The sequence below is a fragment of the Phoca vitulina genome, unplaced genomic scaffold (assembly GCF_004348235.1).
Source record: "Phoca vitulina isolate PV1807 unplaced genomic scaffold, GSC_HSeal_1.0 scaffold65, whole genome shotgun sequence".
Lineage (NCBI taxonomy): Eukaryota > Metazoa > Chordata > Mammalia > Carnivora > Phocidae > Phoca > Phoca vitulina.
The window spans coordinates 8,990,456-9,011,953 of NW_022589768.1; the positions used below are offsets into that span (position 1 = coordinate 8,990,456).

Here is a 21,498-nt window from a genome sequence, read left to right on the forward strand (position 1 = left end):
TTGAAGGGGGCAGTGGGATTGACCCTGAGGTGGGGGGTGTGGGAAGCTGTTTAGATTGTGTGAGCTGATGGGCACCTGGGTAGCTCCAGTTGGTTAAGCATCTGCCTTTGGCTCAGGTCATGATCCCAGGACCCTGGGATCAAGTCCCGCATTGGACTCCCTGCTCAGCAGGGAGTCTGCTTCTTCCTCTACCCCTCCCCCCCCACTTGTGATCTCTCTCTCTCTCTCTCTCACAAATAAAATCCTTAGATTGCGTGAGCTGAGACCACCTCGTGGAGGAGGTGACATTTTAACTAGAACAGAAGGGAAGAAATCACCAGCAGAACAGCTGATGATGGTTTCCAGAAAGAAGATGGTTGCAGCACAGAGAACAGGAGGAAGATGGCAGGAGTAAGCATTCGAGAAGGAGGCACTAGGCAGGGCCTTCCAGACCCGGGGAGGGGTTTGTCACCTCCCGTTGCACTTTACCCCATTAAAGATTTATGTTTACCCCATCACTGCCAGTCTTTTCTTCATTGGGCTGAATAATCCCAGACCCTTAATATTTATTTCTAGATCATCATTTCACAATAGTTAAATGGTGAGGGTGACTCTCCTCCCAACACCCCTGTATTTTCCAAAGGTTATAAAGTCTTACACAGAAAGGACACCAAGAATCAAGCAGTCCAGTCTTTTCATCTTTCCATGTCTCTCCTGGGCCCAGTTTCCCTAATGAAGTAGGGGAGAAAAACCTACCCTGTGCATTAGTTAAGGAAAAACCTGGCAGTCCTGAAGGCCTGGACTGTTCTTCTTTAAGTCAAATGAATATGGACAATAAATGTTTATATGACTGATTGGGGCAGGGGGAGGGAAGAAAATGCAACATTCTATCCCTCTTCTGGAATTTTCCTCCAAACTTTAAATTAAAAGAAAAATTGATCTCATGAGGTTGATTTCATGGTATTTTCTGATACAGTGCGCACCAGGCCCGAACTCCTTAGCCTGGTTCTGGAGATCCCATCATTGTTCTTCTTTCCAGGTTTATCTATCAGTTCCTACTTGCCTCCACCCTCCTTGCTGCAGCTTCAGCTATGCCCCAGAGTGCTACCAATGGAAACCCATCTGGCAGGTGACTGGGAAGAGTCTCCCGACCAGCAAGTAAGGCTGTTGTGTCTGGAGTGAAGAGTGTCATGCAGCCCATGAGCTGCAGCCGAATGCATTCTAAATGTGGCTAGGTGACCTACTGAGCTTTATGGCAGGAGTTAGCTAACTATAACCTACTGTCAGTTTTTGTAAAAAATGTTTTATTGGAACACAGCCACACCCATTCATTTATGCATTCATTATCTGTGGGTAGTTTCTCGGTATAGCAGTGAAGTGAAGTAGTTGTAACAGAGACCATCTCTGGTCCCCAAAGTTTTCTATCTCAGTCTCTGAATCTCCAGGCACTCAGGTTGGTTCTCCCCTCCTTCTCTGTTTCTTATAAATACCATTTATACTTATTCAGGGATGGCCCTGTGTCTGTGTCCTCACAGCAACCCAGGTAGGATTCACCATTTAGGATTCTGGGACCCATCTAATCCAGATCATGCTTTCTGTCCCTTCTTCCTCAGATTGGACCTTTCAGGTATTATTGACTTTCCCCAGCCTTACACTTGAGCTCACCACCCTTTCGAAGATGATGATTTGAACTCTGGTAGGGACAACCTCCAAGTTCACTAGAACTCTTTGAAGATAAAAATCTATGCCTAGTTTGCTTTTGTATCATATTACCATCCCCAGGAAATTAGCCCGCTGCCTCCCACATGGATCACGGCCAAGAAAGTACCTGCAAGAAACAAAAAACTGAAAAGGAAGGAAAAGAGGGAGCAAAGGAGAAGAGAGCTTGAAGTCACTCTGATTATCCTCCTCCTCTTCAGAGTTTGTCCAAATCAAACAGCTGTGTTCACAAAGAATAAAAAAATATATTTAAAAAAAAAAACAACACAGCCAACATCTGGTCTATACTTCCTGCAAGTTTCTCTTTTCTTATGTTGACACTGAGTTTTCAAAGAAAGTCACCCAAGTTTCCATTCTCAAGACTCTTTACAGACAAAAGTTCCTTTTAATCATTCTTTCTAAACAGTTGAGCCCAATTATTAACTAAGACTTTTCAAATGAAAAGGCCATCAGTTAACAGCCTGGGTCGGATCTATGACCAGAAACAAATATTCCTGTCTTCTTGCCCACATTTCTTGCAGCAAATGCTTCTGAGTTCACGAAGGAAAATCAGTTTGCTGGAACGCCAGTTCCCTTGCTCTTTTGCAACACCCCAGAATCAAGCCCTGAGTCCGATGTGCCCTGTTTCTCTATGATTCACATTTACACACTGACTTCTCATCTTCTCCTTTTGGCTCGAAGGCTTTGATGAATAGTTTCCAAGCCCTCACCAATTTGTTCTGTGCTTCTTTCCCAGCTGGATTTGTTGCTTTGTTTGGGTTTCACTCCACCCCAACCCGCCAACATCTGCAGCGCGGTGGGGGAAAAGGAGAACGTCTGAACGCTCTCCATCCTGTGCGGCGTGAGTCAGGCCCCGGCATGCAGCTTGTCCCTGCACATCAGATACAAGAGGCGACTGACACTCTGCATCAGGCACCCAGTTACCAAAGAGCAAGGAAGAGGGTAGGGGAAAGTGGCGTTGATGAACGATCGCCACAGCACAGTATTATTCAAATAATTCAGTGAGTACTCAACAGGCCTGTCCTGTCAAGCCACGGCAAAGATCCGATTTACTACTGATGACTTCAGAAATGATTCCATTTACCAACAAAACTCTGAGAACACTGGAGGGTCAATAGCAGTCTTAACCTAGAGACTGAGCAGTCTTAACCTAGAGTCTTAACCTAGAGGCTGAGCCGTAGCCTCTATGAGTCTGCGGCTACCATCTTATGATAGAGAACTCAGAACTCCAGAGAACTCTCTAGATGGGTAGTAGGTAGGAGGGAAGGGAAGAAAAAAAGAAGGGAGGGAAGGAAAAGAGGAGGTGGGTGGATGGGTCGATGGATGGATGGATGATGATAGGCAAATAAATATACAGATGATAGATTTTTTTCAAATTCAGGTTTCAGAGAAGTGTCTTTTCATACAAATGGCTAACAGACACATGAAAACATGTTCATCATCATTAGCCATCAGGGAAATCCAAATCAAAACCACACTGAGATACCACCTTACACCAGTTACAATGGCAAAAATGGACAGGGAAAGAAACAACAAATGTTGGAGAGGTTGTGGAGAAAGGGGAACCCTCTTACACTGTTGGTGGGAATGCAAGTTGGTACAGCCACTTTGGAAAACAGTGTGGAGGTGCCTCAAAAATTTAAAAATAGAGCTACCCTATGACCCAGCAATTGCACTCCTGGGTATTTACCCCAAAGACACAGATGTAGTGAAAAGAAGGGCCATATGCACCCCAATGTTCATAGCAGCAATGTCCGCAATAGCCAAACTGTGGAAAGAGCCGAGATGCCCTTCAACAGATGAATGGATAAAGAAGATGTGGTCCATATAGACAATGGAATATTACTCAGCCATCAGAAAGGATGAATACCCAACTTTTACATCAACATGGATGTGACAGGAGGAGATTATGCTAAGTGAAATGAGTCAAGCAGAGAAAGTCAATTATCATTTCACTTATTTGTGCAATATAAGGAATAGCATGGAGGACATTAGGAGAAGGAAAGGAAAAATGAAGGGGGGGGTAATTGGAGGGAGAGATGAACCATGAGAGACTATGGACTCTGAGAAACAAACAGGGTTTTAGAGGGGAGGGGGGAGGGGGTATTCGTTAGCCCGGTGATGGGTATTAAGGAGGGCACGTACTGCATGGAGCACTGGGTGTTATATGAAAACAATGGATTGTGGATCACCACATTAAAAACTAATGATGTATTGTATGGTGACTAACATAACATAATAAAATTTAAAAAATATATATATATATATATATATATATCAAAAAATAAATAAATAAAAATAAAATAAATAAATAAATAAATAAATAAATAAATAAATTCAGGTTTCATCTCCAGGAATGTTATAAAAAATAGTATTTACTTCTCAGTCTTATTTTGCAGATGACAAAATTAAGGGGCTATAATTTGAGGGGGCTGGTCCACATCCATCTCCACCAGCAGAAAGAGAGGCAGAATCACAACTCGGAGATACATTATCATTATTCTGGAGCAGTGATATTGCTCCCCCACAAAGGACACGTGGCAGTTCCTGGAGACATTTTTGGTTCATGACCTGGGGATGAGGGGGGACCAAGGGGTAAGTGCCACTGGCATCTAGTGAGTAGAAGCCAGGGACACTGCTAAATATCCCTCGATACACAGGATAATCCCCCACAGCAAAGAATTATCCACAGTCAAAATGACAACAGTCCTTTTCTAGAAATGCAGTCAGTAAACTGTGTCCCATTGCCTGTTTCTGGTCAAGAAAAATCTTCCTGGGGGGAGGGGAAAGATGGCGGAGGAGTAGGGGCCCCTATTTCAACTGGTCCCCGGAATTGAGCTGGATAACTACCAGACCACTCCGAGCACCCACGAAACCAGCCTGAGATGTAAGAAGATCTGGATCTCTACAAACAGAATATCGCAGGCGGTTGGTTTTGAGGTACGAAGCGGAGAGCCGTGATCCTGTGGGCAGATATCGGAGGATAAACGGCAGCGGGAGGGTGCCTGGACGTGGGGATCCTACACCGCCGGTGAATGACAGCCTCGCGCGCTGCGGACGGGGCACAGACTCGCAGACCGGTAGCGTCAGGAAAGGACTTTAGGGCAGCCCCTGGGGTGGAAAACCAGACCGGCGGGGTCGCGCACACGCGAACTGCAGCCTCGGAGACGGAAACCCGGTGCGCTGGGGTCGCGCCGGTGAACTGCAGCCCCTGGGGGTGGAAACCCCGAGCGGCGGAGTCGCACACACGCGAACTGCAGCCCCTGGGGGTGGAAACCCCAAGCGGTGGAGTCGCGCGCGCCCGAACTGGGAGCGGCTGGCGGTTTTAGAAGCACAAAGGGCAGAGAGGTGCCCCGACCTGGAGGCAGGACTGGGAGCGCCACGGAGGGGCACACAACCCAGGCCGCTGCAGTTTATAGCAGCACGGACAGAAAGAGAGACGGTGTGGCCTGGAGAGCTCACTGAAGAACAGACTGCGGTCTCTCTGCTCTGAGGCAGAGGGTTGGAAACGGTCTCTTCTGCTCTGACTCACGGAAGAGACATGGAAAGCCGCCAGGGAAAGGCGCCAGAGAACAAAAGCCCCAAAGACTGATTCCCACTGAGCCCATCCCCCGCCACAGGGGCACAGGGCGACTCCGCTCAAACAGGGTTACCTGAGTAACAGCGCGGCAGGCCCCTCCCTCAGAAGACAGGCTGGGAAAACAAGAGGCCAGCCCTAAGGTCCCAAGAAAACAGGTGCATCTTGCTTGGGTTCTGGTCAGTAATTTCGACTCTATTCATTCCCTCAAACACCCATCAACAGAATGACTAGGAGGAGGAGCCCCCAAAACAGAAAAGACTCAGAGATTATGACTTATGCTGCAGATTTACAAATGGATGCAGATATAACCAAGATGTCGGAGATGGAATTCAGGCTAGCAATTGTGAAGACAATGGCTAGAATGGAGAAATCAATTAATGGCAACGTAGAGTCTCTAAGGGCAGAAATAAAAGGTGAATTGGCAGAACTTAAAAATGCTATCAATGAGATCCAATCCAATCTAGATAATCTAACAGCTAGGGTAACTGAGACAGAAGAGAGAATAAGCGATCTGGAAGACAGTATAATAGATAAAAAGGGAAAAGAGGAGGCCAGGGAAAAACAACTCAGAATCCATGAAAATAGAATCAGAGAAATAAGTGACACCATGAGGCGTTCCAATGTCAGAATAATTGGAATCCCGGAGGGAGTGGAGAGAGAGAGAGGGCTAGAAGATGTATTTGAGCAAATCGTAGCTGAGAACTTCCCTAATCTGGGGAATGAAACAAACATTCGAGTCCTAGAGGCAGAGAGGACCCCTCCTAAGATCAAGGAAAACAGGCCAACACCCCGGCATGTAATAGTAAAACTTGCAAATCTTAGAACCAAGGAAACCATCTTAAGGGCAGTTAGGGGGAAGAGATTCCTTTCGTACAGAGGGAGGAACATCAGAATAACGTCAGACCTATCCACAGAGACCTGGCAAGCCAGAAAGGCCTGGCAAGACATATTCAGAGTACTAAATGAGAAGAACATGCAGCCAAGAATACTTTATCCGGCAAGGCTTTCATTTAGAATGGATGGAGAGATGCAGAGCTTCCACGACTGGCAGAGTTGAAAGAATATGTGACCACTAAGCCGGCCCTGCAAGAAATATTAAGGGGGGTTCTCTAAACAGAGGAAGACCCCAAGAGTGATCTACAACAGAAATTTACAGGGACAATCTATAAAAACAACGTCTTCACAGGCAACATGATGACAGTTAATTCATATCTTTCAATAATCACTCTCAACGTGAATGGCCTAAACGCTCCCATAAAATGGCACAGGGTTGCAGACTGGATAAAAAGACAGGACCCATACATATGCTGTCTACAAGAGACTCACTTTGAACCTAAAGATACATCCAGACTGAAAGTGAAGGGATGGAGATCCATCTTCCATGCCAGCGGACCTCAGAAGAAAGCTGGGGTAGCAATTCTTATATCAGACAAATTAGATTTTAAACTAAAGTCTGTAATTAGAGACACAGAAGGACACTATATCATTCTCAAAGGGTCTATCCAACAAGAAGATCTAACAATTGTAAATATCTATGCCCCCAACACGGGAGCAGCCATCTACATAAGCCAACTGTTAACTAAAATAAAGAGTCATATTGATAACAATACGTTAATTGTAGGAGACCTCAATACTCCACTCTCAGCAATGGAAAGATCATCTAAGCAGAAAATCAACAAGGAAACAAGAGCTTTGCATGATACATTGGACCAGATGGACCTCATAGATATTTACAGAACATTCCACCCTAAAACAACAGAATACTCATTCTTCTCGAGTGCACATGGAACTTTCTCCAGAATAGACCATATACTGGGTCACAAATCAGGTCTCAACCGATACCAAAAGATTGAGATTATTCCCTGTATATTCTCAGACCACAATGCTCTAAAACTGGAACTCAATCACAAGAAAAAATTTGGCAGAAATTCAAACACTTGGAAGCTAAAGACCACTCTGCTCAAGAATGTTTGGGTCAACCAAGAAATCAAAGAAGAACTTAAACAATTCATGGAAATCAATGAGAATGAAAACACATCGGTCCAAAACCTATGGGATACTGCAAAGGCGGTCCTAAGGTGGAAATACATAGCCATCCAAGCCTCACTCAAAAAAATAGAAAAATCCCGAATTCACCAACTAACGCTACACCTTAAAGAACTAGAGAAAAAGCAACAAACGACGCCTAAGCCACGCATTAGAAGAGAAATAATTAAAATTAGAGCAGAAATCAATGAATTAGAAACCAGAAACACAGTAGATCAGATCAACGAAACTAGAAGTTGGTTCTTTGAAAGGATTAATAAGATTGATAAACCACTGGCCAGACTTATCCAAAAGAAGAGAGAAAGGACCCAAATTAATAAAATTATGAATGAAAGGGGAGAGATCACGACTAACACTAAGGAAATAGAAACAATTATTAAAAATTATTATCAACAACTATATGCCAATAAACTGAGCAATCTGGATGAAATGGAGGCCTTCCTGGAAACCTATAAGCTGCCAAGACTGAAACAGGAAGAAATTGACAACCTGAATAGGCCAATAACCAGTAATGAGATTGAAGCAGTGATCAAAAACCTCCCAAAAAACAAGAGTCCAGGGCCTGATGGATTCCATGGGGAATTCTACCAAACATTCAAAGAAGAAATAATACCTATTCTACTGAAGCTGTTTCAAAAAATAGAAACAGAAGGAAAACTTCCAAACTCATTCTATGAGGCCAGCATTACCTTAATCCCCAAACCAGGCAAAGACCCCATCAAAAAGGAGAATTTCAGACCAATATCCCTGACGAATATGGATTCCAAAATCCTCAACAAAATCCTAGCTAATAGGATCCAACAATACATTAAAAGGATCATCCACCATGACCAAGTGGGATTTATCCCCGGGATGCAAGGGTGGTTCAACATTCGCAAATCAATCAATGTGATAGAACACATTAATAAGAGGAGGGAGAAGAACCATATGGTCCTCTCAATTGATGCAGAAAAAGCATTTGACAAAATACAACATCCTTTCCTGATTAAAACTCTCCAGAGTATAGGGATAGAGGGAACATTCCTCAAGCTGATAAAATCCATCTATGAAAAACCCACAGCGAATATCATCCTCAATGGGGAAAAGCTGAGAGCCTTTCCCTTAAGATCAGGAACACGTCAAGGGTGCCCACTCTCACCACTGTTGTTCAACATTGTACTAGAAGTCCTAGCAACAGCAATCAGACAACAAAAAGAAATAAAAGGTATTCAAATTGGCAAAGAAGAAGTCAAACTCTCTCTTTTCGCAGACGACATGATACTTTATGTGGAAAACCCAAAAGACTCCACCCCCAAATTACTAGAACTCATCCAGCAATTCAGTAGTGTGGCAGGATACAAAATCAATGCACAGAAATCAGTTGCTTTCTTATACACTAACAACGCAACCGTAGAAAGAGAAATTAAAGAAACGATTCCATTTACAATAGCACCAAAAACCATAAGATACCTCGGAATAAACCTAACCAAAGAGGTAAAGGATCTATACTCTAGGAACTACAAAACACTCATGAAAGAAATTGGAGAAGACACAAAAAGATGGAAAAATATTCCATGCTCATGGATCGGAAGAATAAACATTGTTAAAATGTCTATGCTCCCCAGAGCAATCTATACCTTCAATGCCATCCCGATCAAAATTCCAATGACATTTTTCAAAGTGCTGGAACAAACAATCCTAAAATTTGTATGGAATCAGAAAAGACCCCGAATTGCCAAGGAGATGTTGAAAAAGAAAAACAAAGCTGGGGGCATCACGTTGCCCGATTTCAAGCTCTATTACAAAGCAGTGATCACCAAGACAGCATGGTACTGGCACAAAAACAGACATACAGACCAGTGGAACAGAATAGAGAACCCAGATATGGACCCTCAACTCTATGGTCAAATAATCTTTGACAAAGCAGGAAAAAACATGCAATGGAAAAAAGACAGTCTCTTCAATAAATGGTGCTGGGAAAATTGGACAGCCACATGCAGAAGAATGAAACTCGACCATTCTCTAACACCATTCACAAAGATAAACTCAAAGTGGATGAAAGACCTCAATGTGAGACAGGAATCCATCAAAATCCTAGAGGAGAACATAGGCAGTAACCTCTTTGACATCGACCACAGCAACTTCTTTCAAGATACATCTCCAAAAGCTACTGAAACAAAAGCAAAAATGAACTTTTGGGACTTCAGCAAGATAAAAAGCTTCTGCACAGCAAAGGAAACAGTCAACAAAACAAAGAGGCAACCCACAGAATGGGAGAAGATATTTGCAAATGACACTACAGATAAAGGGCTGGTATCCAAAATCTATAAAGAACTTCTCAAACTCAACACCCAAAAAACAAATAATCAAGTCAAAAAGTGGGCAGAAGAGATGAACAGACACTTCTCTGAAGAAGACATACAAATGGCTAACAGACACATGAAAAAATGTTCATCATCATTAGCCATCAGGGAAATTCAAATCAAAACCACACTGAGATACCACCTTACACCAGTTACAATGGCAAAAATGGACAGGGAAAGAAACAACAAATGTTGGAGAGGTTGTGGAGAAAGGGGAACCCTCTTACACTGTTGGTGGGAATGCAAGTTGGTACAGCCTCTTTGGAAAACAGTGTGGAGGTGCCTCAAAAATTTAAAAATAGAGCCACCCTATGACCCAGCAATTGCACTACTGGGTATTTACCCCAAAGACACAAATGTAGTGAAAAGAAGGGCCATATGCACCCCAATGTTCATAGCAGCAATGTCCGCAATAGCCAAACTGTGGAAAGAGCCGAGATGCCCTTCAACAGATGAATGGATAAAGAAGATGTGGTCCGTATATACAATGGAATATTACTCAGCCATCAGAAAAGATGACTACCCAACTTTTACATCAACATGGATGGGACTGGAGGAGATTATGCTAAGCGAAATAAGTCAAGCAGAGAAAGTCAATTATCATATGGTTTCACTTATTTGTGGAACATAAGGAATAACATGGAGGACATTAGGAGAAGGAAGAGAAAAATGGGGGGCGGGAATTGGAGGGAGAGATGAACCATGAGAGACTATGGACCTGAGAAACAAACAGGGTTTTAGAGGGGAGGTGGGAGGGGGGATTGGTTAGCCCGGTGATGGGTATTAAGGAGGGCACGTACTGCATGGTGCACTGGGTGTGATACGAAAACAATGGATCGTGGATCACTACATCAAAAACTAATGATGTATTGTATGGTGACTAACATAATATAATAAAATTAAAAACTACAAAAAAAAAAAAAGAAAAGAAAAGTCTTCCTGGAACACAGCCATGCCCCACCATTTACCTGTTGTCTGTAGTTGCTTCTGTGCCCTAACAGCAAAGCTGAGTAATTGTACAGAGACTGTCGGTCCACAAAGCCTAAACTAATTACAGTCTGATCTTTTCCAGAAAGTTTGCTAACCTCTGCTTTACATACCATGGGCCATTATGGGATAGAGATCAAAGGGCACCACTCCCTTGCTGGCCCAAGTGCACCTCACGTACCCGAGCGAGCACAGTTCGCATAGACTGGGAGGTAAATGGAAGCGTACAACACAGGAGTCCTGAGCAGAGTGGGTAGACAAGGAGAGTGACTTGTGGAGACAGGTGAGATCTACCAGAAAAAGTTCCCTAGGAAATGCTTCCATGGTCTCTTTGCCTGAATGTCATTCGCACTAATGACATACACCAACCTGAAGGGTCTATCAAAAAGCTCATCCTGACAGAATGTGAGTGCCTTGGTAATGGACGACCTCTGACTTTACAATGAGATGTTGTTTGGGACCTACCAGGAGGGAAATCAGCAATCGTAGCTGGTCATTTACTGAGCACCGCTGTGGGCCAGGCACTGGTGTGCAAGTACAAACGTGTGTTTAGCTGGACACAGCGGTATTTCCCTCTGGGAGATGCCAATGTGGAGACCACTGGAAGAGAGGGCTGGTGTACCTACTTGCTCTTTCATATCTTCAGAGTCTGAATCTTTATCCACTTCCTCATCGGCATCATCTTCAAAATCCTCTGCGTGGAGAAAAAGAAATAAAATGGATTAGGCTTCCCCTGCGCCTTGGATTTGGATTCTCACCACACAGTGGCTAATACGACTGAGTAAGTGGCTCATTATCAAGTGCACCATATCCCAACACACTCTGATACAAATCACATACACAGAGGCATGGGGAGCACTATATCATGAAGTCTAAATTGCCCCACGTCGAATGCAAAATGAGTGCAGAATAAAATGACATATGAATACCATTCTGGGTTGCCCCGCCCAATTCACAACTATTTATGCAAACAACATTGCCAAAGTTTAGAGATCACGTACAGGCAAAATTCACTATAACTCAGCACCTTGACTGACTCCCTAATTTTGGTAAGAAGGGACCACAGAAAGCATCCAGTACCACTATGGCAAGCTGATGCTGATGGAAAATCTGTTCCATGGAAGGAGGGCAGGGTTGAAAGGCACTAGAATCTTTCAACACCAAAATCTTCACAGAGATTGAATAATCCTACTTTCATGCATTTAATGTCACTAGCATGGGTTGTAAATAGCCCAAGTTTTATTTCAAGTTCTTCCTTAAGGCAAATTAATTCCAGAGCTAGTCAGTACAGTAGAGCCTCAATCATGGGACTGCAAATATGTTTTTTTTTAAATTAGCCGAGATGACTATACGGGCATTCAACAACCACCGGGCAAAATGGCAACAGTTAATAATTAAGAACAAAATAAGTGAGCTTAGTATCTGTCCATTCTGTCTATGAAAAGCTTGCTTTTCCATACATTTTTCTAATTAGCTTCTTGGATATTTACGGTGAGCCTGTAAGAGCATTGATTCTACTTTCATCCACATCCCTCGGAAATACCGCCAACATGCACAACTCACCGTACAGCTCATCATTACCCACTGACTTTACCTTCGGTTAGAACACATGGAGGTTCGGAGGGGATGCTCCCAGGGACCGGGAAGGCATAAGCGCTGCTGGGTGTGACCAGGGGAAGCGGGCTCTTTGGGTAACACTGTCTAAGGATCTGAATCACGATGGAGATGACAGGCTCCAAGATTTTGTCGTCCAGGCAGTTCTGAACAAAGAGAAGACCCCGTCAGAGGCTGACACCTCACACAGGTGCCCTTGTTAGATCAGTAGTTCAGGTGAATGAATTACACCCATGGACAGTAAACATCCTTAATGGAGAATGTCTACTTGGAACATTCTAATGGAGAATTGTGTCTAATGTAGAATCGGCTTTGGCCCAGGGCATAATCTGTATTTTTATTTTTATTTCTTTTTCACAGCTCATATGTGATTGGAAGGAATTTAGTCTGTAGAGAGACTTAAAAGTCTTTCAGGGGACACTGTGGCTAAGGGAAGACATTGTCCAGGAGTGCCAGGGGAAGAGGAGGGGAGCATCTTCCTTCTGCCATCCAAGTGTCATTGTGAATTATTGCCTAAATTAGAGAATGAGTAGCCGAATTGATGGAAGCCTTACTTTTCTCTTTCAGCCAGTATCTGAATAGAAAACCATAAAGGAAAAAAGATAAAATATGAAATCAGAAAAAAAAAAGACTAAGTGAATCCCAAGTACCTAAATTAAATAGCATGCCTGTTCTCAGAGCCCACAGCGTTGATCCCTCTTGGCACCTACCCAAAGCAAAGGAAAATTGGGTTTGCAGATGTAACATTTTGATCCTGATGCAAACTGACAAGACCCTTCTTTTCAGACACTTTGAAAAATGCAAAAACAAGTTTACCAAATTAAGAGAGAGTGTTGGTAGTAAGTCGGTAACTCTTTGGCAAAAAAACAGGCCATTTTCTTCAGACTCTTAGTAAATGCTTTGTCTACTGACTACGTACAGAAAGTTGACAAGTGTGAGCTTCCAATCTGATATTCCTAAGGGGTTCCATGGAGGATGCTGAGCACCTGCCACAGGGCAGAGGGACTGTGATGACACTAGGCCGTGGTATCTCCAGGCCCACATTATAGGCAGCTTCACATAAAAAAACATGGAGAAAAAATTTAACAAACTTTTAGCCATGAATTCAAACTATCCAAATGATTAAAAAAAAAAAAAAAAAAAAAAAAAAAAAAAAACAGTAAGCTCAACGTTCAAACCAGGAATGTTTTAACACAATCAAAAATGCTATTTCCCCTTCGGTGTGCTCAAATGGTACCTCCATCAGGTGTCCTGAACCCACAGCAGGAAACATCCTCCATGGAAAATGAATCAGTCAAGGCTACCTCATCCCTGAGACTGGTCAAATGATTTTTAGTGCTTAGTGAAAAGTATCAGTACTGGAAAAAGCAAGAACTAAGCATGGGGGAGGGAGGGAGAGAGGGAGGGTAGACGGCTCATCACAGGTCAGGCTCTGAGCTTCATTCTCAGGAGGCACAGAGCCAAGGACAAACCAGGGGACTCTCAAAATTACCAAGCATTTTGGAAGCCAGTTGTGTCTGTGATTGTCACTGGTATTGTTATTGATGAATGTGACAATAATCCTGTGTTTTATTTTGCATGGGATGGTGCAGGTGAAAAGTCAGAGGAAGGATGGAGCGAAGCTCACCTGCCCTGATAGGTTGGGCCACACCGTGAATCTGGGGGATAGACAGGATATTAAAATCAACAGAAACCAAGGCATTAGGGTTATAGTGAATTACTGCCTAAATCAGGTTGGTAGGAAACAGTGTAGTAGACACAGTCCATGGAAAACATTTATGAATTTTAGAATGATCCTTGCTTCCAAAGGCATCTGCCAAGGTTTCCCTAGTGTAGACAGGTACTGTGGCAGGCCGGGAGGTGGAGCGTGGGAGGCACTCCGGATGCAAAATTTAAAGGGGCCTCAATCTCAGCCTCCTGCTATCACAGGATTAGCACTTATGCTGCGCATCAAAGATGACAAGACCCCAAGAAATAGTATCCCTGTGAACAACTGTCTCAGAATTGGGGGCAAAGGTGAAAATTTCTGGCTCACTTTCCCCATCACTTCCAATAATACACCTGCTACTTGGAAAAGATGATGAAATATGACAGTGCTTAACATATTCAATTCACATTTAACGTCTTTGAATTAGCTTTAGAATAATAAATACACTACTTCTGTGAGACACGGGCAAGCGAGAGGAAAGTAGCTCCTCCTTATCCGCGGGTTTGCTTTTCCCAGATTTCAGGTGCCCACGGTCAATAACAGTCTGGAAGCAGATGATGCTCCTTCCGCAGTACCGTCAGAAGGTCGATAGCCTAATCCTACGTCCCAATGCCTCACTTCCTCTCATCACGTAGGCTGTTTATCAATCTCATATCATCACAAGAAGGGTGAGGACAGCACAATAAGATATTTCGAGAGGGAGGGACCACATTCCCATAATTTTTATAATAGCATATTGTTATAATTGTTCTATTTTATAATTGTTGTTGCTGGTAATCTCTTGCTGTGCCTAATTTATAAATTAAATTTTATCATGGGCATGATTGCATAGGAAAAAAACAGAGCGGATATGGGTTTGGTACTCTCCGCAGTTTCAGGCATCCGCTGGGGGTCTTGGAAGGTACCCCCCTGGAGGGCGGTGGGGGGGCTACGGTACAGCACTCAGCTCAGATCCTGGAGCAAAACCACCCGAATTCAAATCCCAGGCTGATGATCACTAACGGCATAACCCTGGCAAGTTGCTACACCTCTCTGTGCTATGGTTTCCTCATCTAGAAAGCGGACATAGTAACAGAACCTCTCTCATAAGGATGTGTGTGAATCAGAGTTACAATAGGCGAAGCGCCTGCACAATACTACACACTCAGGCAGTGTTCACTAGCGGGATGTCAGCAGGCATCGTGAAGCTCATAAAATCTCCTAAGGATCCAAAAGGAGATCCCAGAAGGCCACTGTTACTCAGCACAGAGCCCTAGTAATAACCTTCATGATAAGAAAATGAGACACTTTAGTGGAAAAGTCCAGGAATCCTGGATGTAAGTTCCAGTTCTCCTCCCAACTAGCCAAAGCCGTCCGTGTCTCTGCCCGAGCTCCCATGGGCTAACCCCCTCCTTCCCCCAACCTCTCCCTCCTTCCTCTTGTGCCCTCGGATGCCCTCCTGTCAAATGGCAGCCAGAATGGTCCTTTAAGGTCATAAATCAGTTTAATGGGTATAGAGTTTCGGTTTTGCAAGATGGAAAGAATTCTAGAGATCGGTTATACAACACTGTGGATGCACTTAATACGACCAAACTGTACACTGTAAGATGGCCAGAATGGCCAACTTTTACATTGTATAAATTTTATCACAATTAAAAAAACAAAAAGCATACATCATATCAGGTCTCTCCCCTGCTTCAAACCTGACAGAAATAAAATCTGAATTTCTTTTCCTGGTCTAGAAAGTTCTTCCCTCCTCTTTTTCCTCCCCTTTCTCCTTCCCCCTCTCCTTCCCTCTCCTCCTCTCCTCCTGATTCTGTTCCTTCCTCATCTTTCACTGTTATGGGCATCACCTGCATCATCATCATTATAATTTGCAAACAGCCAGCAAAATGACATCACTAGATCCCAGGTTCCCGTGTTGGCCATCCAAGGACTGCAGTGCCTTCTCTGGCAGAAGAGGGGGAGGGCTGATGGGCAGCTCAAACCAGTAGAGCTACAGCCCAGTTGCTGGAGGCCCCACAGGCTAGAGCAGCCTGGCACACAGGGCCAGTCCGGCCTCTACTCACATCCTGTCCACTCCCAGCAGAAACTGGAGGCTGGGAGCGCGCTGTGAATTCATTTACTGAACAGCTGAGGTCTTCACTGACTTGCTGAGAAACTGCTTTTAAAATCCTGCTTGCAGGGGCACAGGGGTGGCTCAGTCGGTTAAGTGTCTGACTCTTGATTTCAGCTCAGGTCATTATCTCAGGCTCGTAAGATCGAGCCCCTGGGTTGAGCTCCACGTTGGACGCCACGCTCAGGGTGGAGTCTGCTGAAGATCCTCTCCCTCCCTCTCTCTCTGCTCCTCCCTCCCACTCCCATGTGAGCACACACGCGTGTGCTCTCTCACACGCTCTCTAAATAAGTAAAATCTTTTTTTTGTAAAATCTTTTAAAATAAATAAAATAATAAAATAAAATAAAATGAAATAAAATAAAATAAAATCCTCTTTGCAGAACCAGACTCCTAACTGTAGAGAACACACTGCGGGTCACCAGAGGGGACGTGGGTGGGGCATGGGGAAACAGGTGATGGGGATTAAGGAGTGCACACGTGATGAGCACCAGGTGACGCATGAAGTGTGGAATCACTATATTGTACACCTGAAACCAATATTATACTGTATGTTAACTAATTGGAATCGAAATAAAGAATTAAAAAAAAAAGATGAAAGGAAAAAAATTAAAAGGAGGCCATTAGGGTGGGTCCTAGTCCCATATGACTGGTGTCCTTGTAAAAAGGGACATCTGGACACAGACATGCACACAGGGAGAACATCCTACAAAGACGGAGGCAGAGATGAGGGCATGCTTCGACAGGCCAAGGGTCACCAGCCCTGCCGCCACCTTGATTTGGGACTTCTGACCCCCAGGACTGGGAGAGAATGAATCTCTGCGGTTTGTGGTGCTTTGTTATGGCAGCCCCAGGAGACCCCTACGGGGAGGTTCCTCGCGCCACTCTTGGCTGTGACAATTCCCTAGAAAGACTCAGAACTCACTCAAAACTGTTGGACTTGCAGTTATGGTCTCCAGGATATTATTATGTCATTAACATGACAGATTAAGATCAGCCGAAGAGCGAGGCCCGCAGGGCAGAGTGCGGCTGTCTCAGGCCACTCAGGTGGCTCCAGACGGACACCGCAGACCCAGGGGCTGATAAACAACACACATTTGTTTCTCACACTTCTGGAGGCTGGAGGTCTAGGTTCAGGCACCAGCAGGTTCCCTGTCTGGGGAGAACCTGCCTCCTGGTTCACAGATGGCCATGTCCTCACATGCAGCAAGGACCAGGGAGCTCTCTGGGGCCTCTCTGAATAAGGGCACACATCCCATTCCCAGAGGCTGCACCCTCATGACCTAATCCCCTCCCAAAGGCCCCACCTCCCCATGCCATCACTTTGGGCAGCAGGGTTTCAGCATATGGATTTGGGGGACACAGACATTAGTCTACAGCACCAGGAGAAACATTAAACATGAGATAGATAGACAGACAGATATTTTATATATATCCTGCTTCCAGGCTCACAGGCCCTTTCAAGTCTGTGCTTCACTTGCTACTTTCTCCACCCTCTCCCTCGCATGGATATGTACTTCTGGGATCACAGTCTTCTTCCTTTTTTGCCCTTTTAATTCTTCCTAACACAGAGCAGAGAAACAGCCAAAGAAGGCAGAGGGCAGAGGATTTGGCTGGAACTCACAAGCTGGCATGGGGGGCTGCTAGGCATCAGCAGTGGGGGGGGTGTTTCACTCGAGATTTGGGGGGACACAAGCTTACAAAGTATGGTGACGCTTGGAGAAATTCCAAGCACTGCGTCACCCAGAGAAACAGAATGTTCAGTGCAGCTCTTTCATGACAGAGAGGCCCCAAAAGCTGTGCTGATGGAGAGAAACCCACGGGTGATAGCAGACAGAAAATCAGATATTGTTTGCAGCCCAGTACGATGTTACTGTTCCGATGCAGGGGGGAGGGGGATGCTGTTTTAATAGGAAAAGTCTACAGATACCAGGGTTGGAAGACAGCAGCTCACTGATTGCTTCATTGCCTCGGATATACGCAGGTATAGAAAAAGTGGACAGTGTCCCGAGACGAGCAAGGAGACTGAGGAAGGCGGTGCAGAGAAGACAAGCTGTGAAGACAGCAGGGAGCGTGATGCGCATCAAGCATGGCTGCCGTGGCCCCAGGAGAAAGGGAGTGAGCAGATGACAGATATTTGGGAAGCCTTCACCTCCTCCATAGAGTGGCTGTATGTAGCCTCGCACTATGGTGTTTAAATTAGTCCTAATCGAGTGCAATTAAGGACTCTGCTGTTAGGGTTGAAATCCGGGAAACTGGAAACTACATATCCCACTGGGGTACAGAGAAGTAACAGCCCTTGCAGGTGCTCCCCCTGGGGACCTGGGATGCTGTTCCTCTTGAACTTGGCATGACCGGCTTTTTCAATAATTCAGGTCTCAGCTTAGGTGTCACCTGCTCAGAGAAGACTCAACCTCCCCAGCAGAACATGCTCTCCCTCCACCTGTGGGAGTCACCATGGATGGCCCGTCTTGATTGATGTCAGGGAGCAATATGAAATGACCTCCCTCGCTGAATTTTTTGCTCCCTTAGTGTCTGACTCTCCTGCTAGAATGTTTACCCCACAAGATCAGGGGTCTTGCCTGTCGTATTCACCTCCAGATTCCACAGTGCTCACTATTCCAGTAACTGCTCACGCTCATAAAGCAGCCAAGTCATGGCAAGCACTCCATTAAATACGAGACATCTCTACATTAACGTATTTAGGCCATGCCACAAGCTAGGTTTTATTATTTCCCTCTTTTCAAAAAAGAAGAAACTTGAGACCCAGAGGGTCTCAAAGTTTCCCAAGTGTAAGTGCTAGGGCTGGGATGTGAACCCTCTTAACCACTGCACCACACAGTGTAGCCAATAAACACATAATCGAATGAATGAACCCATCACTGCGTGAGTGAACAAACGAATGAGGGTTTGAATCCAGAACCTCTGCTCATAGCAGGCAGCAAGAAATATCACAGCTCTGTTCATCAGGAACCACCCAGGTGTCATCCAGCTGCAGAGGTAACCCCAGGGTTAATTACCTGGGTGGTGCTGAAGAGGATCTCCATGCCCTGGGCTGCCAGGAAGGCCTCCCTGCCAGACCGGAGGTTGGCAATGTGCTTGAGGCTGAGCAGGAGCGCCCGGCGGATCAGCACGTAGGTATTGGCGACGTCTTGGTGGTGCCAGTCCTGATGCAGCCAGAGCAAGCTGGTGACGTAGCCTCTGTTCACAGCCCTGCGGCTGTTAGACTCTGAAACCAATGGAAGAAGGGATGTCAATCACGGGCTCTCCCGGCCACACCTGCCTGAGGATGTCCGGTGCACGTCCCTCAAGGTACTTATTATAAACAGACTAACAACAACTTTCCATTGGAGAAAACTGGCAGACGTCACCTTAACCAAGTGATCAAAGTGAACATCACCTTGTATGTTGCAAATGAGAAGGACACAGCATCACTTCTATAGTCTCCATGCCCAAAATGCACAGTCCAAATTTAACCATGAGGAAAATCAGCAAACCCAAAATGAGGGGCATGCTACCAATCATCTGATTGATACTCTTCAAAAATGTCAAGGTAAGGCAAAAAAAAAAAAAAAAAAAGGAGGGGAAAGAGAGAGGAGAGGAAGAGGGGAGGGGAAGGGGAGGAAGAGGAGGGGAAAGAAGGGAATGGAAGGGAAGGAGGGAGCTAAAGGATTTATATAACATGTAAGTACAATAGAGAATTGTAATTTAGATCCTGAGCCGAAAACAATTTTTGTCCTTTGCTACAAAAGGCATTAGTGAGGCAGTCAGTAAAATCTGAATAAGGTCTATAAATTAACTAGTAGTATTATATCAATGTATATTAAATTTTGGTAAACTGTGCTTATGTAAGAGAAAATCCTTATGTTTAGGGAATTCACAACTGGAGTACGTGAATGTCTGTAACTTACCCTTAAAAAGTTCAGAAAAAAATTATAATAGTGTTGGGGGGCAAGGTTGAAAGAATGAATGAGAGAGAGAGAGACATTTCTACCAGATCTCCATTCTTCTTTGCTAAATCTCAGCAGACTTAGGGTATAGTCACTGGGTTGAGTAAATTACAAGACTTCGTTTGGGAAGAAGACACTGAACAAGACATGATGGCTGAAAGACGGTCACGTGTCACAGATGTGTTGCATGTTTTTCCTAGAGCGCATGGAAGCCAGCTTCTGGATAATCAAGGTCTGGCTCAGCCCCAGAAAGGAATTCCTCGTAGTCAAGGCTACCCAACAAGAGGATGGATTCCTTGTGGAAGTGGATAGCCGGACACTGACAATGTTCAGACGGCGGCTGGAAGACCACCCAGTGGGGATGCGGTATGGGGTTTTCTTCTATCTGATGGGGAAACGTAACAGAGGGCTTTCATGGTGCCCTTCATATCTTCAGTACCGCAATTTTTCTTTGGTAACTGAAGGATCCTGGTGGAGACCTCCCATGAGACACACATCCTATGGGGTAAGTGCATGATACCCTGATTTTCCCAAGATATGCTTTAAATTCTCTTTGAGGACACACAGAGGGAAGAATAGTCCAAGATACCTCTCTCAGCACTTAACACATGCTCCTTTCCAGTATAACCTCCTCGCTTGGGCTACTGGCTTGGTGGACAAGTGTGTCCCTGCCCAGATCTCTCCAGCAGGTGGCTGGTCACTTCAACTCCTGTGAGTGAAGTGCACCGCAGGACTGTAACCAGCTGACTTGCAGCACAAATGCCCAAATCTCGCAGCTCTGTTCTCACTACTGCATTCCTCCATTACCCAAATCGTTCACTCTGGCTTATGAGACAATACAGGCCTCTGGCCGAGTGCGTATGTGAGAGAGATCCCCCGAGCTGTAATTGGAGAAGCAAAATTTCAGCTCAAAGTCAGATTTTTCCCTAAGACCATGTAAGTGCACATAAGTGAAAAAAATAACATAAAAATTCAGGGCTTTATTCCAGAGGGGTTTTCTCATATTAAAGGAATTTTTTTTTCTGCGGGTTTGTCAAATTCTCAATTGTCAGGCTTGGCTGAGCCCCACTGAGATTTTTGACCCATTTGTACAGTTGGTTTTTTTTTTTTTTTTCAGTTTTACAACATTTCATTCAGCCATGACCCTAAACTGAGAGTGATGAGCTTTATTTGCCCACTGATGTGTTTGTGGAAGGTTTAAATCTCCTTCATTACCTCCTTTACTGAATTATTCTTTTGCATCAAAAATATTTCTCTCCTTGGCTGGTCCCAGCCACAAAGCGCCAGAGTTCTTCACTGCTTAAATGAGGTTCCAGCCTATCCAATATCTGATGTTTAAAAGAAAATTGGGGATTAAGTAGGAGGTATTAGAGTATCCCCTGCTGGAAAGATGCCAGAATGTGAAAAACAGTACACAAAGTCCCTGTGGGCAGGGAAAGGTTAAGGACTTTTGTCTTTTATCTATTTTAAGAGTAGGAG

At 44.6% G+C, this 21,498-nt stretch overlaps 1 protein-coding gene across 1 annotated transcript in view; it reads right to left on the bottom strand.

The window, feature by feature from the left end:
* Positions 1 to 21,498, bottom strand: part of AGBL1 (ATP/GTP binding protein like 1) — a 582,976-nt gene that overhangs the window by 373,568 nt on the left and 187,910 nt on the right. The window contains exons 7-9 of the mRNA XM_032391919.1: positions 19,090 to 19,298; positions 12,248 to 12,413; positions 11,280 to 11,347 (exon numbers count right to left, since the gene is read on the bottom strand). Of these exons, the coding sequence (XP_032247810.1) occupies positions 11,280 to 11,347; positions 12,248 to 12,413; positions 19,090 to 19,298 (443 nt within the window). The remainder of the gene's footprint in view (positions 1 to 11,279; positions 11,348 to 12,247; positions 12,414 to 19,089; positions 19,299 to 21,498) is intronic.